General features: G+C 40.8%; 1 protein-coding gene across 3 annotated transcripts in view; it reads left to right on the top strand.

Annotated features, from left to right (window-relative positions):
* Window positions 1–12,251, top strand: part of si:dkeyp-23e4.3 (rho GTPase-activating protein 7) — a 106,634-nt gene that overhangs the window by 75,149 nt on the left and 19,234 nt on the right. For all 3 annotated transcript variants that reach the window (XM_035666288.1, XM_035666287.1, XM_035666289.1), the window contains 7 exons: window positions 4,165–4,236; window positions 4,358–4,439; window positions 5,534–5,597; window positions 6,782–7,410; window positions 7,757–7,970; window positions 8,680–9,069; window positions 11,233–11,588. In XM_035666288.1, the coding sequence (XP_035522181.1) occupies window positions 4,165–4,236; window positions 4,358–4,439; window positions 5,534–5,597; window positions 6,782–7,410; window positions 7,757–7,970; window positions 8,680–9,069; window positions 11,233–11,588 (1,807 nt within the window). The remainder of the gene's footprint in view (window positions 1–4,164; window positions 4,237–4,357; window positions 4,440–5,533; window positions 5,598–6,781; window positions 7,411–7,756; window positions 7,971–8,679; window positions 9,070–11,232; window positions 11,589–12,251) is intronic.

A 12,251-nucleotide genomic window follows, 5' to 3' on the forward strand; every position in this document is an offset into this window, starting at 1 on the left:
ACATGTTGACATTATTTTTGACTACAAAATGGGATTAGATGTGATTTAAAGTTGGTGTCTGTGGTCAGGTTATAGTACCTACTGGACCACTCACAGTAATGGGTAAGCCAAATTTGCTATCGCTGAACAATATGTAAAGGTTGAGTATGCGATTCTGGAGAAATTCATACCATGAAAAATACAATGATATAACAACAACACATCAAGAAACTAACGTTTTCTAAAGTTGCTGCTGTGCAGCTAACCTGCAGAGAGGACGTGATGGTTTCCCAGAGCGAGCCCACTAGCTCCAGACAGCGATACTCACAACTCTCCTGCTACTATAACATCAGCACAGCATATCTGAGTAGCTGAAAGTTAGCTGAATGTCTGTGAACAAGTCAATTTAACATTACCTGACACACAAATCCTGGCTGGAATAACAAGTGTTGTGTGGCACAGTCCAGTACACTTTGTTTTCCAATTATACACCAGATTTTTTTCTGTGCACTCACAGAGTGGAAAGCTAGTGGTCCGTGAGGAGATATTTGCTTGAATTTAAAAGAAAAAAAGCCTATTGGATTATATTAACATTACCTAGAACCACTTTCTATGGATGAATAAACAATAACAAGTCTTGATCTAGGAAAATAACACAGGTCATTTGAAGTTTTCCACAATGCAAAATGTGCAACCGAGTCCACTGTTTTCCTCTATCAACACACAAAAGGGCATTATCACTGTTATACCAAGTTTAATGAACAAAAGAAACAAAGGGGAGGCTGTGTTTAATTAACGAAAGACAAATAATCTGGGAAATCATCAAGATTTATTGAGTCTGTTATCCTTTTAGCAGACAGAAACTAACTGGCTAGGCAAGCTGGCTAATGTTTGCAAGCAATTTAACTTAAACTGTTGGTCTGAACCAGAATTTACTCATGTACAGGTTTCACTATTATTTACTTACTATTATTATTTTATTAGATAATAGTGTTTTTTGTTTTACTCCTTTTTAATCCTAAACATGCCACCAAAATGCAAATAACCTTGAAAAAAGTCCACCTTTTTTTTAAGTAACTTTAGTTAATACCAAAGTTTCCAGCTGTTTTAGGAAAATATTTAGCATGTTTTGAAAAATAAAATTACACATTTGTGACTTTTTACACTTCACTACCCACATGAAAGAGGTGAATTAAATCTAACATCTGAAATCCAAACTGTCTCCTGCCCAGAAGTGAGTTAGCACTCCATGTACCAAACACTGTACTCACAACATTGAATCTTTTTCCTCCTTCCGCCTCTTTGGCATGGTGATCTTTGGATGATCACAGACAAAACAGCTGGCAAACTCAAGCACACTGGGTGTTTGGCTTCCAAGATAGTGACATGTTTCATTTTCTGTAAGTCTTGCAGCCTTCTGGAGCCTCCAAGTTGCCTAGTGCAGGTTAACACCTTGTAAGGTATCAAAGAAAACAAACTTTTGTGTGGAGGCTTTCCCTTCTGATCCTGGTTTGACTGACTCTTTTGACTTGAAGTTATATCTCAGTTCTATCCACAGTGCAACTGCAATCCATTTCTGTCCACAACTACGCTGGAGTGATTTGGGTTTGAATGCTTTACTCAAGGACTCCAAGATAATTTCCCCCACTAAGATTTTCCCTGCTGGCTTTATGTCTGTGACCTCAAACCTTTTTAAAAGAAGCTCCTTCTCTAAGCTCTGAGCCACAGCTGCCTTAAAGCAGTATATTAGACCTGTTTAAAGTGGAAAACTGGTTTAAATGACAAGAGTTCTTAACTTGTGACCCTCAAGGTTGCAAGACGACAGGCTGTATTTTTCGGTGTTAGTAATGGATCGGGATGATGCTCGGAGTGATGTCAGCTGTGAAAAAAAGTGGTGTGGGTGCCACGCTTAGTTCAGGGCTCTAACTCTGGCAGATCCTCACATCCCCTGGATTTACAGATCCTCTCACGGACATGTGAGACCACCGCTCGGCAAGCACACTTGATCCCTTTTCTATCTCAAATGTCACATCTCCATCGCGACGCCGGAAAATGGGCTCTGCACTCAGATGTTTAACCAGCAGGACATTTGAAGGGTCAGGATAAGCACACTTGTGGTAATTCCTCTGTATTTTACCGTTAAATCTTTCATTTCTTTGCCTGTTCCTCACCTTAAGTCAGTTGTCACTTTGATGATTGCCATATCCGCTGAATTTCCCACCAGTGTTTATATATCTGGGCCATCTGCTTTGTGTCGCACTGTTTTTCTGACCCCCGGGGCGTCCGGGGAAGCAGTGAGACCACATCATAAGCCAAGTTTCCATCCTGCTGTCAAGTGAATTTTAAGCAAAGTTTTTGAAAAGTCACAAAAAATAAGATGTGAATGAAGTGCCTCTCCTTCATCTCAGCTGGAGTGAATGAGCGGGCTGTAAAAAACACAACCACCAGACAAGAAGTGTTTGAAGAACCGATCAGTCATAGGCAAACTGCTGTTGTTGTTCTTTAGTGGAGACTAATGTCGGCCATATTTCATGCTGTCTGAATATGAAAACAAGAAATGCCCTTGGCTGTATTCTAACTGTGAAAGGCCCCTTACGCATGAAGAGAGAGCAGGTTTAACATTTCAGGGAGGGTTTTGGTGGACAAATATTTTGAGACCTCTCAGAAAAGCCAAATCCTCTTCTAAGCTGTGCACCCAGACTGAGAAAATGATTTTTGTGGCTGCTTATTGTAAACACCCTCGATTGGGAAAACATTTTTATGCTTCAAGTAAGAATGTTTTATTGTAGTTTTCTTTTCCACTCAGTATTTTCTAATACTTTGAGTGTCCACAAAAATTCTTGACTGCGGTGGAAGTTTTTTTGGTTGTATGTGTTGGTATTGAGCTGACAGCCCACTCGTCCGACAGCTGAACTAAACTGACGTATTAAAAACGTATTTTAATCCAAAAAATTATATTTTTTCCTAAATCTAGTCAAGTAGTTTTGATGCCTAAACTGTGACTGTTCCACTGTGTTTCACCATGTGTTTATTATTGTTACCTTGACAATAGAGGTCATTCTTTACTGCATGTTGAAAACTCCAGGGAGAGTGTGTATTTTTGGAGAAGTGGGCTTTTGTTTTAGTGTTTTAGTTTTGTTTTTATTATCAATAAATATGTGTTACTTTTAATAGGTTTGATCACTTTAACTAAAAGGAGTACAGAGGAGCAGTAATTTAATCCCATCGTGTTCCTGACATTGCTTTAAAAAACTGTAGCAATTAGTAATGGGAAATACCACAAACTTTTCGATACCAAGTAATACCAGACTGGGAATCACCAATACAAATATTTTTCAAAAGTAAGGATATAATGTACTTAAAGTAAATACATTTAGAATCACATAACAGTACAATTTACAGAGTAAACAGAATAAAATATAACATAATTTCAGTTCTACTTTAAAAGTATGGATGCCTGGATACTTTCTGCCTTTGGGATCATGCCTTTCTTTCTCACTGGTTGCATGTGTGTTCTTTAATTTCATCAGCGCAGGTTTGTATGTAGCAGATAGTCCTTCAAATATCAAAAAGGAACCACATTTTGCTACCATTTTGTTAAACACAGAGGATGGGGATTGTGCTGGTTACCCTCTTCTTTGATATACCAGAGAAAGACAAAAGTGTAGGTGCCTGTGATGTGTGGGTGTGTTGACATTGTGATAATATCTCAGGATTGGCCCAAAGATTGCCAGTGTTTAAAATATGAATTTTATTTGCATAAGAAATTCAAAATCATGTTGACACAACATACATTTGAAATCAATCATTTTTCATGGGCATCACCAGCAAATGAGTTACATGTGAGAATAACAAACTCAGAAGCTGAAGCAGATGGATAGAAGATGAAGAGGAGGGAAACATGGGAAAAAAATCAATTTTCCTTCTCTCTCAGAAGCTTCCATCCCCACACTCAGCCAATTAGCAGTAATTAAAATGGCCCCTTCCAAGAGTCACAGATAATTAATAGCCTGTATGTGCTTCCAGTTTTTCCTCCCTCAGTGTTTTTTTTTACCCAAATGCAAATGTAATTAAACTTAATAAACAGACGACTGATTAAGTGCAAATATTTGCCCTCTTAAAGCGGGCGGAGCATGAAATGATTATAATTGAATCAAATGCTGTTTTCCCTTTCGCTGTTTGCAGAGATTGAAGCCAAGGAGGCCCGTGATTGGCTGCAAGCGGCCGGCTTCCCACAGTATGTGCAATTATTCAAAGGTAAATATGAGGCTGTCAGTGTAATCCTGTGTCACACAGCCTGCAGAGTCAACTCCAAGATGATACAAATGATGATCTCAGGCAGCGTCTTATTGTTTCATTTGTCTTGTTTGTGTGTCAGACTGCAGGTTCCCCATTGACATCGAGTGGGCGAAGCGTGATCACCACTTCTTGGACAAGGATGCCCTCGATTCGCTCTGCAGGTAACGCACTCATGCAGACAACTGCATGTAAAGGTGCACTTCTATTTCCATATGCTCTACAGAACACAATATGGTGAACAGCTTTTACAATTGAATGTCATCCAATACACCCACGCAGCAGAGTATACAATCTTTAAATACAGTGTTCAGAGAAGTGTTCATTAAACTCTAGGGTTACTGTATTATATTATAGAGTGAAGTCTCCTCTTCAGCTCCCCACATGCCTTATGTATATCACAGTTACAAATTACCATGGAATTTCTTACTTTTAGTCTGAATTTAAGAGCCTATGTAATTTAGAGGATATATTTGAGGGATATAGAAGGCTATTATCGATTTGTGAGCAAAAATTTGTTAACATATTGATTTATATACAGCTGTGTATTGAGGATTCTAGCTAGTATAATTATTGAAATCAGTGCAATGAAATTGTAATTGAGTGAAAGTCGATGCCCTCTAACTTAACTTAACGCAGCAAAAGTGAGTCTGCCCCGTTTGATGATGCCAAACTGAAAAGATTATAAAAAAAAGTTCACGCCTACAGCGTCAGTCAGGTTCAGCTCTCTGCATCGCGGTTACAGGTGCAACAGAGCTCTTTTGACCGCAACCAACAGTGACATGATGCTTTTCTGCTGCTTAAATGTGGTAGTTTCACTGGGCAGGCACGCTCTTTTTGCAGGAAGAGCCTGCTACACAATCACTTACTGATCTGTGGCCAATACGATGCACCACTGGAGCAGTTGGAGGTTTAGTGCCTTGCTCAAGGGCACCACACCGGCGGTAATGAGAGCAAGCACTGCTATTTCCTCAGATTTATCCTTCTGGTTCAGGGATTAAAACGGCTGCCTCCTGGTTACAAGCTTGCTTCTAAAAGGCCACTGCTGTAGCACATGCAGTACTATCATATGTAATTTATTTTTGTATAAAAACATAACATTTTAGTGTTTTTCAGACAGTGACTATTGCATTTTGAAACATAACTCCTTGTATAATATACAGTAGCAGCATATATATGTATGTATTGCAGGTCACTGTTAATAAATGACACTTCCAGTCTAACTACAATCCACTTTTCTCTTTTCTTCGTCTTTAAGGAGATTAAGCACTTTAAACAAATGCGTGGAAATGAGGCTGGAGCCGCGGAGATCAAAACGCAGGGTGAGTGTTAAGAGCAAACAGAGAAACTCAAACACAGCAAGACTCTCATATGGAAGCAGCCGGAGCCGTGGGGGGTGGCGACACACCATGAAATCTCCACATTAGGCATCCCTTGATTTTGACTGATGTAAACTGATCAGTCCTCCTCCTCCTCCTCCTCAACAGCTTCCCTTCCTAGGAAAAAGTGACATCCAGGAGGTGTTCAGACAGGAAAGTCAGGAGGAAACAGAAGTATAAAGCCTTCAGTTTTACACCTTTTATATTAATGTTATGTGATATTTAGTTATGATATGATACCTCAGGCTGCATGTTAGTGACTAAAGTGTAAAGGTGAATCTCCCTTGCAAACATTTGGTAATCAAATCAAATTTGCTAACTACTATTTGTTCTATATAAATGCCAACCAGGTAAACTACAGTAAAATTACAAAATGTATTTAAAACAAGGTTAAAAATCTCAATATAACACACTTTCTGGCCTGAAATGTTAGGAATTAACTCCATCATCCAATACATCCTTCGTTATTCTGTCTCGTATTCTGTCAATCTAACACTGATGTCTTACAAATTCTTGAAACAAGGGTGTTTGTTGCAAAAGTGTTATGTTTCATTTGTTATGATAAAATCAGACTCTTAGGACTTCAGCATAGAGGTGATTCTCTTGTATTTAGTATGTATATAGTTTAATTATGTTGCCAATAAAGAATTGTAGCAGCAGATGGTCAAGGCAAGGGTCAAACATCTTACATTTCCCATAATGCAACTCAAATGCAACTTTTTTAGACATTCCCTGTCTGGTCTTGATGTGTAAAATCTGTAAATCTGTCTCTTTCTGCTCAATCCATAATAAATAATTATTTCATAGTCAATCAAATATAACAATCCAACTCCACATACTCATACTGTAGATACTGAGTATAGTTTTTTGCTTTGTGTGATGTTTATATGATAGTTTGTATGAATGTATAATGATGTTCATTCTTGTATGAATTATTGAGTTTGTGTGCGTTTCAGGTCTCCTTTCTTGTTTGAGTGCTTGTATTCTGTTTGCAGATTGTTGTTCAAGCTTACATCTCTCCTCTGTATGTATTAGTGTCAGTATTTGTATTCTGTTTGAATATCTGTGCCATATTCAGATTTCTGTGAGCTCCTCTCTGCCTGTCTGAACCCTCCTTGTTCTTCTAGGGAGACGACTGTGATGAAGAAGACTTCTGTGCCATCAGCCCCAACTGGACCTATGACAGGCGGACACGACGATGGCGACGCCTGGACTCCACAGTGGACTTCCTCCGCTTGTCTGACAGCCCCACCAGACCCCAAGATGTGTCTCTGTGTGATGTCAGCGACCGCCATGACGTCTGCTCCATCCACAGCTCCAGCAGCACCGAAAGCGAAGGCCACGATGGACACCGAAAGAGTCACGCTGGTACCAGCACAACAGCCTCTGCAACTGCCACCGCCAGCACCACAGATGACCAGGAGACCAGTAGGAGCTCCTCCCGGTGTTCCTCCACCAACAAGACGCCGTCCCTGGACACCTCGTTCAGTGGACCCCCCTCCCCCAGTGGAAGCGGTGGAGGATCATCCGGCGTGATTCTGGAGGCCGAAGGGTGCTTCCCAGACAAACCGCCCAGGAAGAAGGGCACCTGTCTGCTGAGGAAGATGGAGAAACTGAGGCTGAAGGGGACGACTGGCCTCCTCCCTTCTGCTCACAGTGGTGGCAGTAACAGCAGGAGTCGGGCCCGCCACGCTATCAGTGGGCCTGTTCTGGTCCAGGAGGAGGAGAGGATGGAGAGGCTGCACTGCCCCTCAAGGTGAGCTGGATTACAATCTTTAAAAAACCCAGAAGTTCATTTAACAGCATTTACTACTACTAAGAGCTACTTCCAGGATGATCAAAGACTCTGCTGTCCATCTGAATCATCAAACATTTTCTCCGCTGCACCATAAAATAAATTTTTAACCAGATCCCCAAGTTTCAGCTTAATCAAAAAAAGAAACTACTTTCTACTTCTATTTAGACTAAGAAAGTTTGGAAACATGTTAAAGATCTTTTTCTTGTGCCGTGGATGGAATATATTTGATCCTGAAGTACTTGAATTACATATTGTTCCCAGTGCTGCTCTAACTGTAGAGCTCTACCTTCCTGAATTTCTCCAGTCTGCAGGGTCGACCCAACAGCCGTGCATCTTCCTCCCCGTCGTCTCCTCACACCATCAGCAGCAGCAGCAGTAACAGCCACTCAGAGAGCAGCAGCACTGTCAGCACGCCCAGCCCGGTCACCCGCGTCAGGAGTAACTGCAAGCGCTCAAACAGCGGTGCCGGGGTCGGTGGTGGAACAACCCGGAATAACCAGAACCACACAGGAACAGAGGTCAGTCCTCAGTGATTGAGGAAAAATAGAATTAAAGGAAACAATTGCTGATTTAGCACAGCAGAGGTTGATGAAAATGTCATCAGTTTTGCTGAACCAAAGTAGTGGACAAATTAAAGATGAATATTGGATATTGAATGAATATTTAAATCCATCCAACATCAAGAAAGTCAGTAGGATTTATTGGTTATAGTTTTGTCCAGGAACAGGAGCACTCACATGATCAGACAAACCAAATACCAGGTTAGACAAACTGTTACTGTACCAAACTGTACCATACTAATTGTAGTCATTTGTGAACTGTGTGCACTCACAGTTTTCCTGTACTATGAGAGATTATTACCAACCTTTTAGGTGTGACTTTTAGTTTTACCTCCAAATAAAGTGAAATAAAGTAAATTGAGATAATCTGGATGCACTCTTAACTTGTTTAACACCCGTCTTATGTTCCAAACTCAGTCTAGACCTAAAGGTTGTAACAGAAAAAGATCATTTTAACCTGCAGACCCTGATCCGATCCACATGGATATGTTTTACCTATGTTAGATTGAATAGCTTGTATTCAGTTTTAGACCTTTGCAGAGTGGTTACTTTTGACGCTAAGTGGCGTATACAGTATTGGGTAATAATTTTAGTATTTTTATGCACAATAATATGCTAAAGTAAAGCTGGTGATTACTGTCACTCATCCTTATATTCCCCATGTCAGGACTACAGAAACCAGATCAACAATAACAACAACAGCATCCACGAGAGTCTGGTTTTCCAAATCCCCCACGGACACAAACCGGGGACCTTCCCCACCTCCCTCGCACACAAACACACCATCCTGTCCCCCATCATCGACAGCACCTCCGTCAACTGGAGGACCGGAAGCTTCCACGGTTACCGGGGGCGACACAGTTGCCGCCGTGGCACGTCATCGCTGGCCACTGCGGACCCAGACCCCTCATCTTCTTCTTCTTCATGTGATGTCGGGGCCCCCAGCCCGCTTGCTGCGCTGGATCATCGGCTGAGTATCTACGACAACGTGCCCGACGACCAGCAGCTGTCTGGAAGTGAAGGCGGCAGTGGTGGAAGTGTCAGTGAGGAGTCAGAGGTGGGTCAAAAGACTGTTACTCCACTGTTACTTGTATTCATTAATTTATTTTCTTTCAGGGGAGAATAAGGTTGCCTGGCATCCATTTTTTGATATTTTGCAAAGAAACAAATTGGATTTCGGTGGGCTGATACTGCTGTCTTTATGCAGGTGTTAGTCACACAGTTACTTCCAGCAGTTTTCATGCTGCAACACCATAAATGTCTTTGAGGACAGACTGTGTGTGACATAATCCCCATTTGACGAATTATTGCGTCAGGAACACAAAGTCACACAAAAGACACAGAAACTTTTCCTTTTTCCCACTTTAAAGTCCTCCCCTCAGGAACACGTTAAAACATTTTTGCCTTTAGATGTAGTCACAGACATGTCTTACATCCCGGTTCCTTTGAAGCATCCAGAGGACTTAACAGTTTCCATTCTTTAACAGTGTTTAATGATTAGTCACTGCATCTAATGCCAACAAATACATCCCAGTATGTACATTAACTCTAACTAAAGGCCCTACAAGGAACTTCTGTGTTGTTTCTGCTAGCCCCTGTGGTCCAAAGCGGTATTGTTTCTACCGCCTCGTTTCATTGACTTCAAGGGGAATCTGACCTGGTGGCAGGCAGAATATCTGTGTAGAAATAGCCAGTCTTCTCCCAGGTGATCTTGTTTCTTTATGTTGGTCATATAGAGGCATCAGTATAAACTTGAGACTTTATTAGAAGCAGTTAAAAACTCCTTGTAGTGTGTTTAACAATATTGTTAAAGTCAAATTGCTTTAGTTTAGCTAGCTAATCAAAGAAGAGGTAATGTATCCCCTCAGAAAATGGCAAAAGAAATGTTGTGATGCCACTCATTCACCACCATGTTGTTGTAGTAGTAAGGAAGTGGTATTTAATAAAAGGCAACTGCAGGGAACAAAGCTCCGTCTTCTAACTGTAGGAACAGTGGCACAGCAGAGTGGAGCTGTCCAGGTGCTGAACAGGTGATCTCTGTGGAAGGGGGTCTGTCCATGGTGCTGAACCTCTGACTGTCACTGTGTTGGATGAGTGGATTCAAGGGCCCAGATTTACTGTAGTTATACATTTTGTTCCACCTGGCTGTGAGTGACTTTGTGGATGCAGAGATTCGTTCCAACATGACAGAACAGGTCAGAGAGTGATAAACGGAAAATGATTACTTAGTGAAGTAATCGATGAGTCACTGTTTGGGATCAACATGTAGAATATGGTTATTTTGTGTAACAAGGCTGTCAAATTCTGCTTTTATAGAGTGCAAACCAAATACAGATTCATACATATCAAACAGGCAACACACGCAGGAGTCTCTTTTTTTCTCTGTCTTTCTCTCTCTCTCTCTCTCTCTCTGGCTCTCCACTAAAGAGAGAATAAAATCCCCTGAAGAACTCTTAAATGAAAGTCTATAAAAACACAGGTAATTCAATCGGGGATATCGATTCTGCTAAGCTAAGCTCCATATGGAGTTTTCTCATAAAGCCGGAAATCATTTTGTGAGCGCTCGTATCAAATTCCATTTTTTATTGATACTATACAATAATCTGTAACTACTGATATTAATCATCTCACTTCAGACGTGTTTCCTACCAAAGTAGGAAAGGAGCCATTTGGAATAAAGTTAGAACCCTCTTTGACAAAAAGATGGCAGCCATGGAAGCAAAAGTTGACATAAAATATTATAGAAGTCATTAGATAATGGCTTTTTAAGGAACCCATTATTTTTACCTCTGATCCTTGGAAAAACTGGGTAATATCTGTCCTCCGAAAGGGATATATAGCAATGAAAACCTTAATTTACAGAATCCTAAATTCTGCTGAATCAGCTGACTGGGAAACGTCTCTTGTTGGCATTGTAATTCAATTTTAACGATGCTGTGTTTGCTTTTTCTTGATTTTGAAAAGCCCCAAACCAAAGGTTTGGAAAAAACATTCAGAAAGATTGTGTGCCTTTTTATCCTTAAAAAGAGACACAATTTAAAAAATGGTAATTGAACAATGTAATATTTGTAGTTCTTGTTTGTTATAGTGAAGTTCCTCATTGAAACTAGTAAGTACAGTATGTCCTGTAAGCTTCCAGTGTCGGGTATTAACTGCTTTTAGTGAGAAAGTCTCTTTTGTGGGAATTTTCCTGTAATTTTTTCCTAATTCCTTTTCTCAGGTGAGTCGGCTGTTGGCAGGTGAAGACGTTTTCTCAGCTCTGGACAGCGTTTTGGAGAGGATCAGCGACCTCCAACAGCTGGTCACCACCTGGTCTGAAAATCTATCCGAGGACGACTGTCAGAGAGGTTCCTCCTCCTCCACGTCTTCTTCCTCCTCCTCTGCGTCTTCCTCTTCCTCCCATGACTCACCTACCCATGGCTCCTCGGCTGCTTCCCCCTGCCCCTCCTCCCCCAGCCACATCCACCTGGAGGTGCAGCATCCGGAGGAGGCGGAGGAAGTGGATGCAGACGCCCGTGGGAAGGTACCTGTGAATGGAGAGGAGCCGAAGACTAGATCTCCACAACCCAGAAGCAGGTGAAAACGCTTCGAGTATAATGCAGGAGTATAATGCAAGAAATAATAACTGTAATTAAATCAAGTTTTATTTATAGAGCATATAATATTTTACAAGCAATTCAATTTAAAGTGTTTCACAAGTGTTGGTAAAAACCGATCAGGGTCGTTAAAAAGATAGTCGATATAAAGAACTCAGGAACAGGAGGAGTGACACTTAACTTCCTAAGTTAAAAGCACATTTAGCATTCAGGTCTAGGAAATACAAACTAATTATTGGACACTTTAGGTGGCTATGGACATTTGTAAATGTAAGCCTTTATGTCCAGAAGAGCACTAATAATGGCAGTTATGGGGATTTATTCCCTCAGGCATCATCCAAAGTAAAGGTGGAGTTACTGTGAGGCACTTAAAATAAAAGCAGTAACCTCATGGTGAATAGTTTTGATCGCCTCTTTATGGTGCTGCTTTTATATCTCTTAGTTGTTGTATATTTATTCTCAGAAATAAAGCAATAAAAAGTTATGAAGCCTCTCCTGTAAAGTAAAGTCAGCCACATCATCACTGTTTGCTGATGGACGCCACTTGTTTCTCATTTTCTGCTCTGTGTATGTTTTACTGGCTTAGTTTTAATATACGTCCCCAGTTATGTGTGTGTGTAAGTGTATGTGTGTGTATGTGTGT

Source organism: Morone saxatilis, unplaced genomic scaffold, assembly GCF_004916995.1.
Source record: "Morone saxatilis isolate NCDOM2014 unplaced genomic scaffold, NCSU_SB_2.0 Contig20, whole genome shotgun sequence".
Classification (NCBI taxonomy): domain Eukaryota; kingdom Metazoa; phylum Chordata; class Actinopteri; family Moronidae; genus Morone; species Morone saxatilis.